Source organism: Athene noctua, chromosome 9, assembly GCF_965140245.1.
Source record: "Athene noctua chromosome 9, bAthNoc1.hap1.1, whole genome shotgun sequence".
NCBI classification, from domain to species: domain Eukaryota; kingdom Metazoa; phylum Chordata; class Aves; order Strigiformes; family Strigidae; genus Athene; species Athene noctua.
The window spans coordinates 13,087,810-13,110,021 of record NC_134045.1 but is presented as its reverse complement, the minus strand read 5'-3'; the positions used below and the strand labels follow the sequence as shown (position 1 = coordinate 13,110,021).

The 22,212-nt window shown below is 41.1% G+C and overlaps 1 protein-coding gene across 2 annotated transcripts; it reads right to left on the bottom strand.

The window, feature by feature from the left end:
- Positions 1-2,491: 2,491 nt before the first annotated feature.
- On the bottom strand, positions 2,492-16,042 carry C9H16orf87 (chromosome 9 C16orf87 homolog). 2 transcript variants are annotated; one of them, XM_074913204.1, is made up of 4 exons: positions 15,867-16,024; positions 11,564-11,660; positions 8,808-8,990; positions 2,492-3,063 (listed from the first exon to the last, which is right to left on the bottom strand). In XM_074913204.1, the coding sequence occupies exons 1-4, from the start codon at positions 15,930-15,932 to the stop codon at positions 2,945-2,947; spliced, it is 465 nt and encodes a 154-aa protein (XP_074769305.1). In that variant the 5' UTR covers positions 15,933-16,024; the 3' UTR covers positions 2,492-2,944. The 2 variants fall into 2 exon arrangements, with proteins under 2 accessions (XP_074769305.1, XP_074769306.1); XM_074913205.1 differs by lacking the exon at positions 8,808-8,990 and having other exon boundaries at positions 15,867-16,042.
- Between the last annotated feature and the right edge of the window lie 6,170 nt (positions 16,043-22,212).

The window sequence follows — 22,212 nt, the reverse complement described above, 5'->3', positions numbered from 1 at the left end:
TTTTCTGTGTGAGGTCTCATGCTACAAAAGTGCAATGAAACAAATTCTGTTAGACTGAACCACAAAGACGTTCAAGGGCAGGGCCTAACATCTTATACTGGAACTAGAGTCACACAAAAAAATCTGCATAAGCAACTTCCTGAAGTGTTACCATATTTATTCTCGCTTCTTGGAAACTATGCAGTTTCCAAGTCAAGAGTTGCAGTACATAAAAATTTTACTCCCTCATTTAGCTGTCACTGGCTTTATTTTAGTTTTGTAGACTGAGAGCCAATACGTTCTACAGCTATACTCCACAATGACTTGACACAGCATTTCATCTATTGATCATCTCTAACACCACCAAGAAAGAGCTCTTGAGATGTCATCATGGTGATGCCTATTTCATACAATGCAGATGCTTTCCAGTTCAGTCACTGAATATATTCCAAGAAATCTATGTATTAGCATACCACAGCCAGAGTTACCAGGGCTTTTGGAAGATGCTGAAGTGTCTTGTCTATGTAGGAAAGAATTATTTGTTTCTGGTTTGTGAGAAGAGAAAGCCAGGACTCTTGCTTTCCACTAGCAAAGAACCACTCTTTCCCTAGGATATTTTCAAGGCCACCTGCTTCCACTGCAGCTTTCTTGAAGAAGCTGGAAGCCAGCAGGGGAAGAAAAATAACATGATGGCAAGTGGGGAAAAAGCTGACAGCAGAAAGCTGAAGACGACAAAGGGAAGAAGTACAGAAATAGAATTCAATCACTGTTTCAAGTGTCTCCACCAATGAAGGAGAAAAACCAGCCTTGCACTTTTGAGAGCTATGAACATATTTTTCAGTACTTATCAGAGAAGGCACCAATCTAGATGTAAAAAAATAAAATAAAATCACAAGTTAAATTGAGTCATATCTAACAACATTAACATCAGTCCTCAGAAGATAATTTTAATTCCATGTACAGGAGCAGAAAGAAGTAGATACCTGTAGGAACGCAGGTTAGAGTGTTGAACAAACTGCATGAGTAGTTCCCTTTGTCCCTCCTTAACACAGTAAATCTCATTCTAGCCACAGAAGCAACATAAGCCTGCTCATATCCTTAAGTTTTCAAAATCAGAACTTCCCTTTTTTCATTCTGACTTTAATAACTTACCATGCAAACATAACCTCTATCCTTAAGAGTTACTCATCTGTCCTTACTACTGGTATCTGTGACAGGCTACAGTTCTGGAAAGCAGAAGTCTACATGATGTAGGGAAGTAGGTCTTGTGTTCACAATTCCTCATTTACTGGAATAAAGACAAATGTATGTTAGTGGTTCAAGTGCATTTCCAAGCCTATCCCTCTCATCCAGTGTGAAAAAGGACCCCAACTACTCTTTAGGAGTTAAGAATTAGAAATCACTTTCCATGTTTCCTGCTTCTGCTTACAAAGTTCGCATTTGACCGGTTCCTTGTGGGTTAACTCAAAACTCTCATAGCTCCTTCCTTGAACCACTAACTAGTAAACGGTCAAAATACTGTTATAAAAAAAAAAATAAAATAAAATACTGTTATTTGTTAGTCTACCTTTACTAATATCTGTTTCCACCCAGAGATCAGTTCTGTAGCAGAATCTCACTAGGTAACTCTATTAAAGTAACGTGATACTGAAAAGCATGAGTAATACTGAAGAAAACCCAAGACATTTAGTTGCATTCCCCTTCTTAGAAAAGAGTGAATGAAAGGTGACAAGAAGCTAGTATGTCAGATTTTATGCATTACATCCTACACCTCCTCCCTCAAAATTTTACAGGGCTTGAGCTTTATCATCTTGGTAAGACAAAACCTGCATGTATTTGCTAAAGTAACTGTGCAATCTGAGTCAAAACTCTATCACTTTAACAAAGACTACTGTGTTGAATGCCTTCCCAAAACATATTTCTACAAAAACAATTCATTTTTGCACTCTCGGGTAGACTTTTGCTTTGGTATTTACAGTCAACAGTTCAAAGACAATGCTGCTAAAAATTACACTTTTAAAAGACAGACAATAAAACTATTGAGAGGAAAAGGAACTAGCATATCCTCATCTTTTGAAAATATCAGTAAGATGCTAGCTGCAGATCTACATCTCTGATGCCAGCTTCTCCCCCTCTCCAGTAAACGATGGGCCAAGAAAGAGTATGGGAGAAGTACTTACCAGAAAGACAAGGCAGACACCCAACAAATAGTTGTGACAGAACAGGTACTTAGCTCTCAAACTTCAGGAGTCTGACCCCAAGAAGCATATGTGATTTTTAAAAAACAACGCTATGTAACAGGGAATAATTTTCTAGAGAGAATTCATAAATAATTCATAATAAATACAAAGTTGTCAAGCAGAGTAATCCCCTAAAATAAAACCACTTTAATTTTCTTCCTATCAGAATTTTAATCACACCTATTAAAAAAAAGCAAATCTAAAGTCATCCCTAGGATGAATACCAGATTTCTAAGTGTATTAAAACCAACACACGCAAAGTATCACAAATGTACTTCATTCCCAGTTCAATAAAATACTGGAATATCAATTTATTAAAAAGTTATGTGAACTGTACATACGTAAACTGCAATATAGCTGAAAAATCTGAAATATATAATTTTAAAGGAAAATCATTTATTTCTGAAAATATTTAAAATATTGCATTTCTGGCAGCAAATTTAAAAGAAGTGCTCTGGAATGGATGCAGTCTCTCTGTGCATTTGTCTAGCATTTGTCTTCAAGGCGTAAAACATATCTGGTTTCTGATTTTTCACAGCACAATCTTGTGAACACTTGCTTTCTCAGTTGTAGAGACAGAATTCGATTTCCAAGAACAGCAGCAGAATTTTAAGAGGAAATACTATGGTCCTTTGATGGTGCAGACAAAACGCTTTCCGAGTCCATGACACCTTGGAAATATGCTAGCCATTCTGCATATAAATGCATCAGATTGTGCTCACAAGTTACAAAATAAGTCTTTGATTGATAATTTTTCTGTTTATTTCCGCCAAGGCCACTGAAAATACGAAGGCCTTTTCATCTGAAAGGTTAGCATACATGTCAACTTCCTTTTCTTGTTTCTCTGTAGAAGAAAAAAAAGTCACTATTAGAAGCTTTTTCCATTTTCTGAAGTTAATGCAAGTTACATAGTAGTTAATAAATTATGTGAATGGAATACTGGAATTGAAAAGAAGTTAAACAATCAACTCCTATTCATAGAAGGATTGAGAAAGGAGGAAGAAATGGAGGCAGACAAAAGGTGCTAGAAGAGTCACATAATTAGTCATCCAAAAGCATGACTGATTTTCTGTTCTTTAATGATGAAGAAAGAATGAGTCACTAACATACTGATGCCTGACACAAACGAGTATTCAAGTGTACCTCCATTTTTTTTGCTTTTACATAAACACCTCCCATCCTAGAAAACAAAGTTACTTTACAATATCCTCATTAAATATTTAGATGTAAAATAAGGGGAGAAATGTCATAACAGAAATCCAACAGTTTAATTACAGTGTCCAAAACCAAAGAGCAAATACATGGCAGAAGTCAGGTTCCAAATTTGTCACCATGAACATTTCTGGACTTTCTATACTACAGACTTTCAATCTTATCCCAGATAATGAACAGTGCTAACACCTCAGTAAGCAAGTAAAAGCCTCTGAATTCCCTCTGCTGCGTTGGTTTGTTTCAACGCTACAGACACACAACAGCAAATCAAAGTTTCCATACTGCAGTGCTGAAGTACACTGTTAACACTCTAGCACGTGACAAAACTCATAGAATGATACAATTTCATAAATAACACTCCAGATCATGACTATTTATATCTCAGTTTAGCTAGCCACAGGTAGCTGACACAACTCATTAAGAAACAAGCCAACCCCCCAAAACAGCTTTGTCAGCAGAAGACCAAGGTTGTAGACACAAAGAGAAGAGAAATACATATAGAGCTTTAATGTTATTGTCTAGCTGTGGAACTGCATCTCTAATCCAAGTTCCGTGGTGGCCTGTACTAATTTACAATCACAACACAAGGCTCACCTGACAGACCCCTCTGTCTCATTAACACACAGACACATGGTGCACACTCTTTTTGCCCACAGCACGCTCTGGCAGACTGCTCCACCAAGACACCTAATTCAGCAATGGGTAAGTGAAAGACAAAGCAGCATTGGAACATAATGGAAAGCACCATGTGGAAAAATCCCAGCATCCACCTCCATCTACTCACACAGTCATTCCTTCAATGGGTCCACATTCATAACACTTTTAGATTTGGTTTCACATCTGTGTTACAGATCACAGATGCTATTCCGACAGACTGCCCTCCCCGTAAAGTCAAGTACACATGTTAAACAACTACATGGGAGAAACTGAAAAATCCTTTACCACTTTGTTCTAACTTAACACTGATAGAGACACACAGCAACAAAACCCTCTACTTAAAAATTTCTAGAGAACTGAAATCACACACAAGCTCACCCTTCCCTGGAAATAAAATTGCTTAGTGAGGAGCCTGGACAGAAAGATGCATCAGTTTTTAATCTGAAAACAAACTTGCTTAGCAAAATAAGGTAATCAAGCACATTTGATACTTAGAGTCTGATTTCTGTTGGTTCCCTGGCTATACAAGACAATATTCTCTAGTGTATTGCGTTTGAAATGAAAGCTAAGAAACAGAGTTTCACTTCAAGTTCTGCCCTGCAGTTCAAGACAAATCAGTTTCTATATGTACACTCAAGTCTGGATTGCTCCACTTCCTCCCTCCCATTTACAAATTAACAATGCTGGGAGTTGTTCTGAGCAGACACTACGCACACAGGTTATTCCACATTAACCTTTTCTATTCTCGTATCTAAACCTGTCCCCTCTTTTTCATACTTCCCAATTCAAACAAACCCAGCCATCACCTGAATATGTCAGCACCCAGCAAAATTTTTTTTCTCTCCCCTGGTTACTGTTAACAGATTGTAGACTTAAAAAAAAAAAATTCTCAAGTTTCCCTTCCCCCCCATCCTCCCAAAGGGCTGGCTTGTTTTGAAAGACTTCAGCTTTAAAGAATTTAAATCCTGATATCAAACAGTATCAAGGGTTAACACAGGTTTCGAGCTTTATGCATTCTTAAAACAATTCCTGTTCTCACTGTAACTACTGAGGAGCTTGCGCCTGCATGACACTTTATCATATGCTACTCATACGATATCATGGTTTCTACAGACACTATTAAAACTTTCCACTTCAGTCTTATCTGAAAGTAGTTTTGACTCATTTCTCTATTATTAGCAAAAGACTGTGTTACAGAATCACAATAACATTTTTGTAAGATGTTAAAAATACTAAGTCTTTTGCTATACCACTAAAGGGCTATTTAGGTGAAAATATTCAGTCTTTCTGGAGAAGGTCTCTCACAACCCCAGATCTCCTGCAACACACTAGACCCACAGCCCTTAAAACTGTGATTATGTATAAATCAAATATGGACCCTACCCCTCAAAAAAATTGTATGAATTCAAAATCCAAAGTTCTGAGATTCACTATCCAGGACAATAAGTTACTTCCAATGCGCACGCTGGGAAAGGAAATGTATGAGTGATACACCCAGAAATTACTGAAAAAGGAAAACTTCAGTCAAGAAATTTAGTTCAGCTTAGATTTTATCAAGATACTGAGATGTAGGTTATCTTTATAAAGATTCATCCCTTGTTAAGTATCAAGTATGCTTTAGTAAGACCCCAGCCACTCTTACTGGGTCTCACTTGATGGTAACCTCTTTCAGAATAAACAATACCACTTCCTCCAGCATATGAGGGGGTTTTTGTTTGTTTTAATATAACCAGAGTTGTTACGTAGATAAGGCAGCCTGAGAACTGGTTTAGCTATCACAGTCCCACACAGTAAAACAAAAAACATACCACCACCACTACAAAACCAGAATCAAATCATTATGAAGTTCTTCTATTTTCAAAATATATTGTAGCATTTCTGACAAAGAAATTTGACAATTTTTACAAGCCAAGCCTGCAGGGAGAAGGTCCTGTTTTCCAGGGTCATCACATGGCTCTGACATGTGACAGGAGTATTGTCTGGGTCCCAGCACTCTGCCATATCCCCTCAATCTATGTCAGCTTCCTCTTTCCTCCCCCTCCATTCCTTCTTACTAGATCTGCAGGAAAAATAGCTTATTTTAAAAGCCCTTTTGCTTCTCCTATTCTCCTTAATTGCTGTACAATCCTGCTGCTCTTTGTTCTAATGTGAGCCAGTCACAAGGATACAAAAGAACTAGTCAAAGGCACAGACTTAACTGAGAACAAGCCACCAAGCAAAGTTGTAGATGTCCTCAGGAAGAAAATTTTCACAGTTAGATGGTCTTCAAATGGTCAGTTTATCTGCTCTTGAATGCTATTATAATACAGTTGTTCTCTGTCCTCCTAATTTTCCATCTACAAATGCAGTAGGCATTGCAGAGGCACCAAATATTTAACAGCTTTGCAAGCAGTGCCTCTCTTCAACTCTTTTGGGGGAAGAACAGCACAATCTCTAGTGGCAAGTAATGTGTATCAAAAATATCCTAGAAATATACAAGAGCAAGAAAATAAGATAAAGTCTAACACTAATGTCTTGCATTCTAGAGCTGACTTTCAACACTATGCAGACTGATACAAGGACTATCACGTGTCACACAAAAATCACTTTAATTGTAGTAGAAGAATTAAAGCTGCTTAACATGCTTTTACACAAACACTATCAAGCCGCAGGTTTGGTAAAGGAATAATATGTTTAGAATCCCCACTGATTACACATAGTAATTATGTCAATTTCATAAGCCACTTGAAAAGGGAGAAGTCAATGTGAAAAACAATGAGAAAACAATGTCAACTTATTTTATAGTAATTACTTCCAAAATGATGGGTTCTCCACTGAATTTGGTTTTATAGCCTTGACAGCCATATAGATATATATGAACTTTTTGTTTGGTTTTGGTTTTTTGTTTTTTCTTTTTTTTAAATCTGCCCAACAATCACTACAGTGGTCTACGCCCATTACAGTCTGACATAACCAGAAGTAAGAAGAGAATATCCTAAACCCACTTGTTCCTAGACAGTAAAGTTGCTGTACTGATGACGAGCAAAGATAATTACAAATGGGCGTGAACCCAAGCTCTGTACCAGCTCTGCAGAAGTAGTCAAGGAAGAAACAGTAACAGTAGTCACAATACCAAGTAAAGGGGATGGTAGGACAGGACAAGAAGATGAATGCAATCTTCTCAAGTGAGATTCAACTTTAAAAAAACCCAAACACCACACAGGCACTCTTACTCAAAAGTCTCACTGCATCTGTACTTGTAGTTTTCTGCCTCAGAGCACTGGTATATTGTCACACTTTGGCATATGCAGCAAGTGCTTAAAAACATTCAGCCTAGTTTTAAACATGAAAACACGTTCTCTAAGTATCCCTCATGCTTTCAAATTCTTGCTTTTTGAAGACTATAAAACATGCATTAAGAAAAATGGATCTTTTCTTTTGATTGCTTTCCTCTTTTTCCAGGGGACAGGAAAGAAGATTTACCAGGAAACCCAACTAGCTTACAGGAATTTTCTAACCAAAGCTGTGTGCAAACTAGACTGGTACTAAAATGCCTAGAAATGATCCTGTGGGTGCTAGGCAAAGTGTAGCTTGGATCAGTTACAAATAGGGAAACTGTATTCTGTGAAGCTAACGTACATTATTAAGCCATATGCAACAGTGAAGAGATAAGATCCAGAAAACATACAGAAATCAAATTCTATCTCCTCTTTCCACAGCCAAATCACTAAACCAGCAACAAACCCCAATTTATACTTCGTTTTTATAGGAAAGAAACTTTAAGAACAGATTTACATTAAACAGCAGAGACAACAAAATTGGTTTGAAAATTTAGATGTTAAAAGGAACTCACTGCAATATGGATTCACACCCATTTTTTATTAACAAATAAGGTGGCAGGAAAAAAACAATTGCATTCCTGAGTTGTGCCAGAAGGTATGCTTGAAGGTTTCAGTAGCTTTAAGAACACGATCTTCTAAATATTTATATGAAGCCTTGTTCTTCCCCTCCTACCTGCCTTCCAGACTTTTAAATCCATGATAAGATCTGGATTCATAATTCAGGCCTAAAATTACTATCTCCAAAACCATAGATAGCAAATGTACTGTCAATAGGCTCTGAAAAAAAGTAGGAATCATAAGTGACAGTCACATACTGGAAGGGCTCCAAAATTACCCTAGCACACGTAACAGTCTCTTTATTGTATAAAGATTAAAAACAGCAGGTCACCAAGGAACCTTAATAAGAGGAATTCTTTCCTCTACAGTATTATTCTGTAGAAACATGGGACAAAAATTCAGGCCATAGTAGTGACTCAAAATGCCCTTTTTACTTTGGCCCTTTGAAAGGTTTCAAGGAACTTAAGCAATCCAGTCATCCTAATCACTGACAACAGGCATCATTATATTGTTTGTCTTTGTGATAAAGAGCAGGTACCTCAAAAAAAACCCCAACAAAAAACCCAAACCAAAAAACTAAGCACTACAGTGCAATGGCTTCCAATGTAAGGGTTGAAACTTGATATGGCAGCTAAAAACACAGACTTAGTTCTTTGTAGTTGGTTCCAATCAGACACTGAAACAAAACCAGAGGTCTCTATAGATGTGAAACAGTCCCTTCCCCATATTAAGATATCAGGTATTGGGTGAGCTAGCCTAGTTACTTAAGTGATTTGAATGGTAGAAAGGTTTATTGATACAAAAAGAAAACCCAATGAACATATTTCTCCAGTTCTCATACCTCTTTCTTCCTCGTGCTTTTTGGCTGAGGCACTCTTAGGTCTTCCTCTTCCTCGTCTGCTATGATCTGAATGGCTGTTAGACCTGGATCTTTTTCGGTTTTCTAAGTCTTTATTTACTGCAGAATTTATCTTCTCTCGCTTAACTCTCTCTGTCCGTCTCCTTTTGGCCTCACTCTTGTTTTCTGTGCAAATGAATAGAGATGGTATGATCTAGGGTTGTTTTCATCTTTGTTCTTAATTTATTCTTAGTGCTTACCCTACCCAATCACCTTTTTTTCTTTAAATAACTTAGCAAAAGTGGTTAGATGTCTATACCTTTACACAACAATTACATCTGCATGATATCCACGCAAAAATTAAGGTGTCGGATCTAGAATGGCACTTCTTGATTACAAGGATCAAGCCTTTACGTAACTATTTCAAATGCATTTTGCAACACAGACATCTGCTAATGTACAGGAAGTTCACTGTTTCCCATGCAAAGATGGAAAAAACTATCAAGACAGCCCATTGCATTTGTTTCCACTAACCCAAAAAAAAAGTTTATCATATAGGCAAACAGCAAAGTACTTCACCTTTTAACACTAACAGTGAAAACATTCCCACTGCTCACAGAAATCAAAACGCTGAGTCAACAATGCTGTCAGTGAATGCCACATTACACAGCATACATGTCCCACCGAATCTAGCCTATGACAAGGCCTCAGAATGCTTAATGCTGAACAGGTGTATTGTTTTCCTACACACCAGAGTAAAAAAAAAAAATAGTATTTACATCAGCGTTAATCAGCTTAGGTACTAAAATAGTACAGTCACCACAGCACACTATTCTACACAGGCTAGCTGTACATTGGCAAGGCTGCAGCATTGTTCTGCAGTAGCTATATTGTTGAAAATACTGGAACAACATTTTCTGAAAGAAGCTGCAGTTACCTTATGAGCACAATATAGACATACATGGTCTCCCACTATATATATTCCTGAGGAACTGGTTTCCCTTTGCTGCAGTTGTCCCATTAATCTTGTATAGTCACAGGATACAAATTGGACAGTAGGATAACTCAGTCACTAACTTTAATACAAAAGCTGCATTTCATATCATAAAAAGCTTGAGGTAGCAAAGGACCCCTGGTGACCAACCTGTCAAACCTGCTGCTCAAGCCAGGCCACCAAGAGTCAGTTGCTCAGAACCACATCCAGGTGGCTTTTGATTATGTTCAAGGATGGAGACTCCATAACCTCTCTGGGCAACCTGTGCCAATGCTCAGTCACCATCACTGGGAAAAAGCGTTTCCTGACGTTCAGAGGGAACAGCTTGTGCTTCAATTTGTGCCCACTGCTTCTTGCCTTGTCACAGGGCACCACTGAAAAGAGCCTGGCTCCATCTTCTTTACCACCTTCCTTCAGGTATTTATATACATTGATAAGATTCCCCTGAGCCTTCTCTTCTCCAGGCTGATCAGTCCCAGCTCTCTCGAGACTTCCAGAGGAAAGACGCTCCAGCCCCTTCATCATCTTTGTAGCCCTTCACTGGACTCTCTCCAGTAAGTACGTGTCTCTCGTACTGGGGAGCCCAGAAGTGGACACCGTACTCCTGGTGTGGCCTCACCAGCACCAAGTAGAGGGTAAGGATCCCTTCCCTCGACCTGCTGGCAACACCTTCCCTAACGCAGCCCAGAACACCAGAAGGGCACATTGCTGGCTCACATTCAACCTGCTGTTCACCAGCACCCCGGGTCCTTTCCTGCAAAGTCCCTTTTGAGCAACATGGCCCCCAGCACATATTCATGCATGGGGTTCTTCCCCTTCAGTGCACTGCCTACATACAAAGCTGAATTATACAAGAACTCTGCTCTACCAGATTATGGCCTTCAGTTGGGAGGGGATGACTTTTGGGGGAGAAAATTGACCAACACTTCCCAACTACCACAGACATTGCTTAAACTCCTCCACCTTGAAAGTTCAGTTATCTAGCATAAAGTCATATAATTCCTACAAAATGGTAAACTACAAGTATCCTTCAAAATAGTGATACAAAGTATCAAATATTTAGTTTCCGTTTTGTAGGCCTGGTAGATAATTTTAAGAGTAGACTTTATTGATAACATACTTTTTTTTAAAAAAAAACATCTTCCCTGACAGATGCTTGTTCTGACTAATTCCTACTAGGACTGGAGGAAGTGATAAAAATGAACACAAGGAGAATGTTAATCATGCCAAAATGCACATTCAACTGACTTCTTATCGAGCCCATCAACAACAAAAGACATACAAGTTAGACAAACAAAAAATTACACTATTTTTTAATTTAACCCACACAGAGAGAAGCAAGACCCACTTGGTTTTGGATTAAACATATAGCAATTTTTACTTTCAGAAAACCCAGCTTCAATCGGCATATACTCTGAAATCTGATCCCTTTGGCACCTCTAGATGTTTAGCTTCAAAATAGGATTAACAGAAAGCTTCCTGTAAGGAGTTATTTTGTACAGTGACCAATGTGCACAGCTAGAATGTACACAGAATAAATGCCAACATCACAAGTACAAAGGAAGTAAGACTGAAAACACCAGTTTCCCCCTCCCTTAAAATTCAAGGAAAATTTAACATATTCCAGTCTACCATGCACAAATTCAAGGGAAAGTGAACTGACAATAGTCGATTTACACAGAGAACTAAAATACTCTATTCTCTGCCTCCAAGAAATAAGGGGAAAGAACTGTTGCCCCTTTCTTCCCGACTCTGTAAGAATTACCTGTGATGGGTGGTGATCTCTCAGCACGTTTAGCATGCAAGAGTTTTCGACTAATAAATATGTAGCCACAGGGACATGATTTACATGCAACAGGAACCTAGGAAAACAAAAGACAGATATTTCAGTTCATTTCAAATTATGACAAATTTCCTGTCCAATGAAGAAAAAAACCCCAAGTAACTCACATTTTGTCCTCAGAGATACCTCCTCAAATTCAGTCTGTACTGCAAACTATGGCCTGTACTATTATACACTTATATTTAAACACAGTAAAAATAGGCTCTGCTGTGAATCACCCAGCAAGCCTTTTCTTCATGCAGTTGTTAGAAAACAAGTTTGAAATGTACAGCTGTTGTGACTGCTTTGTACTGCAAACCCTTTTCCCCAGACTGTCAGGAAGGGGGTGGGGGAAAGTGGAAAGCACTAAAACAAGGGTGAATTAGTATAAAAACACATTTTCTCTTCAGAGCTCTCAAATATCCCCAATCACATCAGTCAGACATTCCCAGTTTTGCTTCCTTCATTTACTTCTGAAAATAAAGAAAAAGTATTAGTTAAAATTGTCAGTACATTCTGAATACATCCACTTTCAGAAGCATCTGAAAGCAACTCCTTTAGAAAGCAGGAGCAGCTTTAAACAGGAGGCACAATAGAGCCCGAAGCAAAACAGATGTATTTGTACCACACTACAACAGCGTTGTAGACAAGGCCGGGTGGTTACAGAAGGACCTAGTTAATTCAAAATGCAAATAACCTACCACAGCTAGTTCCACCACCATAAGACAATTTAAAACAAGATCAGAAAATCTAGAAATGCCACACTTACATGAAAAATGACAAAAAACCCACCTTACTCCGAGCAATTAAAAAAGGTGATGCTGATTAATTAATTACAAACCTCATTACCTTCACTTAAAGCCAAGATCTTCCGAGACCTTTTAAAGTAGTAAGGAATAGACCATATTGCTTTGATTAGGTTTAAGACTGAAAACACAAATCAAAGCAAGTTTAAACAGAGATCTGGAAGAGATTAATGTAACACACATTAGAGTCAAGTCATGTTGAAGCACGACAGTGGGTAAAAAAGCAGGAGGTAATTTCTCAAATATAATTCTTTAACACAGTTCTCTACAACTTCACCAATGTCCACTGAAACAAACAGAACCATGACTGCCTGCTCAATTTTACTGGACAATCAGAAGAACCAAGTTCCATTGTTCTACTGGCTAGGAAAAAGCCTGCCAAATTCATACATGAATTTGTAAAGGGGAACTTAACTGCTACTCAGAACAAACAGATTATTTTGCTTTGTGTAGTACATCTTAACTCCTGTACTTCACCCTATGAACAGCCTACAGACAGCCTTTTGATACTGGTTTTATATAACTAGAGACTTTTAAATTCCCTTTATGGAGACATCGACATCAAATTCTAATCAAGGTTTATTGAACCTTAAAGCTCAGAATTTAGCAGACTTGTGTGCACGCTTATCTCCTTGTTCGTATGTCAGTGTAAGAGTACTAAAAAACACTACATAGCAGAGTTTGTCTGTATTGTTAGGGTGATATAGGAGTTCCATTTAAACCCTTTTTTGAACATCTGGGTCTTGCCAATAATTACGTTTCCAGGCTCAGCCTAAAAAAAAAAAATGGGGGAAGCCACCCAAGGGGATTGGAGCAGATCCAATATTTTTCAGTGAACTTAACCATGTTTAAGATTGTTCTCCTGTTACAGGTTTGGCATGTAGGAGCACGTGCCATTGCGGGGAGGAGGGGGGGAATTAGGTGAGAAGGGGCTTCTTCACTGAAATGTATGGGTTATCCTTTGAAGATCTATCCTGATAACATCCTGTGACATAATTAAGCCAACATAGCCCTACAAACACTATTTTACTGTTTAACATTTTCCTAACCAAAAAGAAATTTAGATTCTCATACAAGAAAATTTACCCGAAAGTAAATTAAGAAATTATAATTATTTCTTCTGATTGACTGAAAGGCTCTCTAGTTTAATGGGGCCATGCTTTGGTTGGGAAAATATAATCAAAAACCTTTTTTGAAAAAAAGATTTTAAAGAAGTCTAAATAGCAACTATATCATCTAAATTACAACAAAAAGTTTAAAAGCATAAGAAGTGTTACTCAATATTATGCTTCAGTATTTGTGGCTGTCTAAGTATTTCCATGCGTGCCACTTAGCGAAGAAATCAGAAACAAATGCAAAGCTCTTGTTTATGGAAAAATTTAAGAAACGCTAGTACAGGACACAACCACTTAAAGAGTCACACAAGAGCTTCCCCACAGTGTGCAAAGGGCTGACTTGTACTGCAGGTTTTAGGTTCTTGTCCTGTCTCAAGCATTTGGCACTGAAAAACAAGGCCTTATGAGCAATGCTTGTGCCGGGGCAGAACACATACGCACACTAATTCCACGTTAGCCACAGAAAAGCTGCTAACAGAAAATCTATACTGACATATGCATATCATGTGGTTTAGTTTTAAAGCACAGAACAAAGTGAAAGTTTCAGCATCAGCTTAAAAATAATGTTTACTTACTTGCTCTTCCTATTGTTGGTGGTTTGACATTCACTACATTTATTTAAAAAGAAAAAAAAAAAGGCAACCAAAACCCAAAAAAGCCCCACCGCCACTCTCATGCTCCTCACTCAATTTCTTCTTTAACCAACTGAATAACCAGAACTTGGCACACAATTTTTTCTCAGAAACAGAATTTCAGTGACGTGCTTAACATGTGAGAATTTGCAGTGGTTCATCTACTGCTTAAAAGATGAAAAGAAGGCCCCACACAGCTTAACATTCCAAACTGTTCCAGGATGAAACACTACGAAATCCGTGCAAGTCAGAACAAGTAAGATGACTTTTTAAAAATCTTTTTAAGTGAAGAAAGATGGCACGAAATTATTTGACTATGGCTAAAATAGCATATACCAGTCAAGTTTCAGGATCTAACAGCAGCACCGTGTCTCCCCTGCTTACATGTGGGAGGCTCTCCCCTAGCCCGAGCCCCACAGCCGCCTTCTGCAGCGCTGCGCTATTGTTCCAGCAGAGGAGCACTGCTGGAACAAACCGGCCTATTTTTAACAGTAACATCACTACCAGTAAAGAGCGTAAATAAAGACAAGCTCGTGATATAGTAGCAGTGAAAATTTGCTGTTGTTAATGTTTAAGTATCTCCATTTTTCGCACGTAACAAAACCGCAGCGAGACATCAACAGTTCACGTATGCATTCGGATTACACGAGAGAAATCGCAGCGAAGGCTCAATTTTGCTGTTTCTAAACTGCTCCGTGAGAAAACAACACAACTGAACGCTCTTCCGACTAACCTTGGGCACATTAGTCATCCAAAGGGCGAACTGCACTATAAAATTACTAAGTTCATAGTATTTTTAATATATTGCATAGTTACTAAACAATACTAGCACATAAACAAACAATACTGCACGTCGTAAAGAAATCCTTCAGCATAACGTAACCACCACGCTACCCTGAAAGCGGAACACGGTATTTAATCCACATTCCAAGCAGGGACTGCAAAGGCAACCATCATTTACATCCTCTAAACACTGCTCCACAGCGGCACCGAGGCAGCCGCGTTTTTCCCCTTCCTCCCTCAATATCAAACCGCTCCACGGGCAGCTGCCTGCGCGGACCCTGCGAGCGCACGACGCGCGGCGGGGGGCACCAGGCGGGGGGCACCAACCGGCTGCCGCAACCGACGCCCGGCGGAGCGAACGGGAAGCCGGGTCTGCCCGGGCAGCCGCGGGGAGCAGCGCGGCGGCGGGGCCCGGCAACGCGGCCGCCGAGCTCCGCCCGGGTCGGCCGGGGATGGGGCCGGGACAGCGCGCCCCCAGCGCGCCCCGCGGGGACGGGCCTCGGCGGGGTCGGCGGCGGCGCTGCCCCCGCGGGACGGTAGCTCGGGGCGGGGAACACCGGGGCTGCGCTGAGGGAGCGGGTCCCACAGCCCCGCCACCGACCGCAGCCGAGGAACCCGCACCCCACCCGCAGCCACGACCCGCCGCCCCCCAGTCCGCCCGCGGCTCCCGGCCCTCCCCGGAGCCCCGGCACCGGAGCACCTGTCCCCGCGGAGGCGGCCGGCGAGCCCGCCCGCCCCAGCGCAACCGGCCGGCGGAGCGGGCTCCGCGCCCTGCCCCGGGATGGGCAGAGGCAGCGGGACCCGCCGCTCCCCCCGCTCACGGCGCCGCCGTCTTAACCGCCGCGGTCACTAATCGCCCCTCCCCGGCGGGGACGGCCCTCGAGGGGAGCGGGCCCGGCAGACGCCTCACCTGCTGGTCACACTCCGGGCAGGACTTGGTGGCCATCTTCACTTTCTTGGCCCTGCTCGAGGACATGCTCGCTGCTGCTGCTGCTGCTGCCGCCGCCGCCGCTGCCGGAGCGCCGGCCGCCCCGCCCCGCCCCGCGGGGGAGGGCAGGCGGAGGGAGCAGGGGCGCGGCGCCGGCCGGGGGCGCACGGCCGCCAGGAGCCTGCGCGGGCCCGCCCGCCCCCGACAAAGGGGCGGCGCGGCTGGGCTGGGCTGGGCTGGGCTGGGCTGGGCTCGGCTCGGCTCGGCTCCCGCCCCGCCGCCGCCGCTCTGCCCGCCCCGGCGACGGCACAGCCGGGGCGGGGCGCGTGCGCGCGGAGCCGGCTCCGCCGCCGGATTGGCTGCGCGGCTCGCGCCGCCGGGGCCGCGCGCGCGGGGGGGGGGGCAGGCGGGGCCTGGCGTCACGGCCGGGCCGCCGCGGGGCGGGGCGGGGCGGCCGCCGGGCCCCGGGCGGAGGTACCGGCGGGGGGGGGGGGGGCAGTGGGGACCGCGGCGCCAGGCCTCGCCCCGTCGGTCGGTCGCCCCCCTTCTCGGGGTAGCACTGCCTGTCGGTTCCCGGCTGTCACGTCTCCACGGTCCGGGGCTTGAACCGAGGTGACCGGTGCCAGGGCAGCAGCTCCCTCAGCGCTTCCCGCCACCTGCGCCCCGCGAGCGGCGCCACCGGGATGAGCTTACACTGAACCGCGCAAGCAGCCGGGAAGTCTTAAATCCTGTTTCTCTGCCCTCCATCCCGATTCGGGAAAAGAGAAGACTGGAGCTGAGAGAGGGTTACCATCCCCCGCTGTTCCGTCACCCCGGGGAGCCGGGGGCTTCTACAGCCGGGGCATTCAGTCACGCCTCTGAAAGTTGTTATGCTTGCAAATTTGGATCTTTTTACATTTGAATTAAGTTTCCTGTCACTCCCACCTAAAAATATGAATAGCATCGTGTAAGCTAACTGCACTTCAATGTTTCTTAAAACATACATTTTTAAAGAAAAGAAATACAGCAGCTAGAAATACTCATTTCAACTCCAAAATTCCTTCAAGATAGAGTTCTTAGACTGAAACTCCACATCAGCGTGTAAAAGCTTTGTATTCTTACAAAATGTTTATATCTGAATCACCTCTGGAATTAAAAAAAAAAAAAAAAAAAAGGAAAGTGATCATGACAATACTGAGATTAACAGGAGTCTGGATTTTTTAATTATTTTTTTTTACAAAATGTCTACAGGAGAAAACTGCAGCAAAGCCTTAACAGAAAATTCTTTTTCAAGATTACTGTTTAAAATAGTCTGAAGTACTGCTGCCAACTAATATTTAAGAACTGTACAGGAACTGTAATGCTTTCACATGGGTAGCAATGAGTGCATCTGTGAGGCTGGCTCTGGGCCCAATATAACAGAATTTTTATTTTATGTTTGTAGTTTAGTCTTGAACTCAGTTTGCTGAACCTACATACTGAGATAAAACACTGGAGGAGAGGCAGGTTAGTAAGACTTTTGTCTATACTTCTCTTTCAGGGAAATTAACCTAAAAGCAGTTTGAGGGAAACTTTTTTTAAGTGAATTTTACAGCTATATAAATGTTAATACTGTCTACTAGCTCATGACTGAGTTGCTTTGATGCATCTGGTCAGTTCTTGGTGGACAGGAATCTAGAGGGAATATTTTTTCATCTGCCAAGACAGCTCAAATAATTTTTCCCTGCCAGGCAAATTAAAAAGACACTTCTTCCTTCAGGCAGATGAAGACTGGCACTTGTCAGAGCTTCTCACAGAGGAAAATTCTCCCTACAGCTGAAGGCCCGGTGCTCTTATATTCCTGTGGCTTGTTGACCCTCCCCACAGATCAGATAGCTCACGGTATCCTAGTTGCCAAGTAAGCTTGTCCAGAGTCTCACTGGTGCTTGATTTATTAAGCTTAATTGTTGAGGCTAATTTATTACAGGTTCTGTGAAACCTGAAGATGGAGTTTCAGATTCAAAAAAGACACACATGCTCTAGATAAGCAACACATTTTTATTACAGATTTCTAAGTGACATGATTGTGGCACACACCTTAAACATAGACTGTATAAACTAAAATCTTCTGAAAGGCCACATAGAGTAATAAATACATATATCTGTTCTGAGGAATGTCTGAACATTTAGGAGATTACACAGAAAAGTCATGTGATATAATAAACAACAGTAAAGAGGTACATCCTCACCGGCATCATCTGAAATGTGGTGGTTCTTAGCAATCTTAAATGGTTAATCTTCTCATACGACAAAGTCCACAGGTGACAATCTTAGGGGGAAAATTTCCTTTTCTCAATTTTAAAAACAAATGTCTTTCCCTTGAAAGGACAGGATGTCCTCAGAGTAGATTCCTCACATATACGGTTTGACGGGGGAGGTTGCAGTTCTGCCTCCAAGTACTATCACTCCCAAGTCATTCACTATCTTCTCTTGCTGACAACTTGTCTCTCTGACTGCCAGGGGCAGATCTCCAATGAGAGCTCCTGGACAAAACAGAATAACAGAACTCTGGACTATGCTATTTTTCACATCCGAACTGAGGAAATGTAAGGGTTTGAATCACTTCTAATCTGTCTAGACTTCACTTTTCCCACCTGGCCCAGGAGAACATCTTCCCACCTTTCCTTTAGCAGTCACCCCGAAGAGGGAGAAGCCAACTCAAAGCATCCTAGAGGAGAGGGGCATACCTTGACAGAGACACCATGAAGACAGCCCCTAAACGAGGATTATGATCCATATTTGTACAAAATACTGTACTTCTCATTGTACTTCTCACTGTATGTTTTCACAAGTCTTCCATATAAATATTTATAACTTTGTGTATTCACTAATATAAGCGAGTTAATTAAAGACACTGAAAAATCTGTTCAGTAATAGACCAGCTGTACTGTTTCTTTGTTGTCCCATGTTCTGGCCACACTCTTCTTAAATTAATTAATTTAATGTAAAAGTGTTCTGAGATTTAAATGACCAGAAGGATCTGTTTGGTGAATGGGTTTTCTACCTGTTTTCCACTGGAAGTCCTACATGTCACAGCTGGCTGCAGTAGAAGCTTTCACATTATTGCAACACAAAAGATTTTGATTTCAGGTGATAAAACAAATGCAGATAGAGGTAATTCCTCCAGATAGCTTGATATTTTTGCCAGGGTAAAAAGTAAATACAATAAAATAACCTCAACATTTTGATTCTAAATTACTTACATAAAGCAAAATAGGATGGAGGCTTATTAAACTATTCTACAACTAAGATTTTCACCACTGGAATACACAGTAGGAGTGAATCGTAGGCAAACAAAAGTAAACACATAATATGAAGTGCATACAGTCAAAATATAATTAGAAGTGGTTTAAATCCTGAATATTGATAATGGGGGAGCATCACTGAACTCTGATCATCTCTCCACACAAATACTCTGAGTGGTTTTCTGGATGCTGTGGGTATCTAGATGCTGTAAGTTACAATGAGCATATGTAAGTATTAACCTTGTCTCTTATAGATAAATGTAAGATACACAGGTATACAGTTTTGTTTGATTTGGTTTTCCTGATTCTATGCCCAATGCCTCAACTATAATACCACCCTTACTGCAGCCTCATACACAAATTTCTCTTTCTAAAGACCGCAGTCAGTGTTCTCAGACAGCAGCGTGCACTACCAGGACCAGGGAAAGCACTTAGACCTCTGCTATCCCAGCAGGGCCTGAATTTCTGAGAGGTAAATTACATTTATGCCCTAGAAAGTATCCTTCACATTCCCAGTTTGTCATGCCAGCCCTCTCCATCCCTACTACCAATGCTGTATGATGAATAAAGAATCAAACATCATTTGCAGTGTCCTTTTCTGTGACAGTACAATCTATTGATTTTTTTCTGTCATTCATCCTCCACGAGTCTCTGTCTTGAGCCCAGTTCCCACGCAGGGCATGAAAACATACTCTTCTGTACTTGTGAGCATCGCTCCCCCATGTATGGTGGTTTCTACATGAGTACAGAGTTGCTGAATTGGCTGATGTGCCCTTTTTGCTTTTCTTCTTAGTATTTAAGCAATGTCTCAGAGGGTGGGGTTTGTTTTCCTGTTCTCTCTGCGTATTGTTTTCAGCCTATACCAACCCATTACCAGCAGAGGTCTTTCTCCAGAGATACACAAAGACAAGACAGGTTTATTTTTTATACAAACTGTGACTGTTGCCAAAAGCAGAAATGTGTTCTATGTACGCAGGACATCCAGATTTCATTCCTCAATCAACACGAAATCCAGGCAATCAGAACCTTGAGACTACTTTGGGATTGGTTTGGGTTTTTTTTCCCGTCTTAACCAAGAAGGTCTAGGCTTAGTAAAACACAGAAAGACTCTTCTGGTATTTCAGAGGGTCTTTATAACAGCAGGGGGCTCTGCTGTGTATAGTTCAGTATCTAGTAAAGAAGTTAATGAATAAACAAGAGAACTAACAGAGATCTATTACAATACCCTGCCTTTCTGTCTAGAACAATTAAACCAGTCAGTGACAGCTGTTCAACTATTCTAATACAAACAAAAATATTTTCCTTGTTAAATGCAAACAAGATAGTATTCGTAGCTAGACAACCGATTATTAAGATTTGCCAAAGACATATTTTTCTTGTTACTCTAATTTATTAACACAGTAGTTTCGAGTTCTGAAAGTCCAAGACTATTTCTTTTTCACTATTTCAGAGATTTAATCCAGCACCGAGGGAAAAACAAAACAACATTTTTAAGGGTATACAGACCTCCTCTCTTAAGAGAGTCAATAATGAGTGGCACTTTGCAAGACCAAGCCTCTTTTAAAATGAGTTTTACACTAATTTAAAATAGAAAATAAGAAAGTTGTGCCATTTCTTTATTTAATTAATAGCTACACATGCCTCTGTAAATGTCTATTCCTGATGGCTTCTCTTCTTTGCTGTTGTCACAACAAGAGTCCAGCTGACCTGAATGGTCTGAGATCTTGGGGTTCTTTCCCCCCTTCACTGGAATGCAGTGTACATGTCTGCTACCTCTACTTCTTCCACACTACAGTATTTTGGCACACAAGTATAATTTTACAAGGAAAAAAATCCCAAAGGAAGTACAATTCACATATCTAATACACATTAGAGTTGGAGAGAGAGGGACTTCATAAGTTACATTTCTGCTCAGCACTCCAGACAACTTGGAAGCATTCTGCTCTCTTGCAGCAGAGTTCCCTGCGAGCTCTCCTGGGAGGGCTGACAGTCTCAGACTTGCCTAAGAGCTGACAATATGCAACAAATCAAAAACTTAAATTCCTAAAATGCTGTGCAACCTTGTGTCAGAAAGGTTATAAAATGGATCCTGATTAAGTAATGACTTCCTAGTCAGCTATATTCAGTGGAGGTTTATTCTTTCCACAGATAAAGTACCATCTAGAGAAATATTATATTATTATAAGTTTTATCTAAAATACATGGATATTCATACCATGAACAGAAGGTATCAGAGGAAAATTACGAATAATAGAAACAGCTAGATGATATTTGCAACATTACCATGAATGAATTGAAGTTGTACTGTTACAGTGTACAGCTGGTAAGAGGAAAGTACTATAGAAAAATCAGTTTCTTATACAGACAAGCTTTAATCCTGTTTTCTATTATTCTGGTGTGGGCAACTTCAGTAATCACAAGTTTGCAATAAACGGTGCTCATCAAATAATTTCAGGGTAGCTGTAATCTGAGTACGCTCCAAGTCCTTTCATAAGAAATTGAAGTCGTGCCTAACAAGTCCTTTGAGATCCCATTATTCTGAACTTGGGCAAGAAGAGCATTTAAGTGGTACAAATGTTGGCTTTGTTCCCCAAATACAGCTAAATATTGAGCGTTTCCCACTTACAAAGCATTGTGTTCTTCAAAAGGTTGTTACTCATTGATGTCTTTTGGTTTCAGGAAGCCCGCATCCAGGTTGCCCTTCCTGTCTCCAGTGCACATTAGAGCTTGCCTGAAAAAGAAGACCATGCCACCGGTGAAAGTATGCCAGCTTCTACCAACACAGTGTAACTGGTAGCTATTTCAGACAACTATGACATAGTGATGAGCCAGCTTGAAAGCGTTACAGCATCACCAAGCTGCCCAGGCAATCAAGGCCCACTTGTGCTTTACAGTCACTGCACTGTCCACCACAATCCCTGGCGACAAAGTCTAATCAAAGTGAAGCCCACTTCAGTAAATGACATTTTGCATTTTTTGAAGAAGTCGTATCTTTTCTATAATTTTACTGTGCTTCTTGAAACATTTTAATTTCTAGCTCCTGTATTTTAGTAAGCTGCTATATT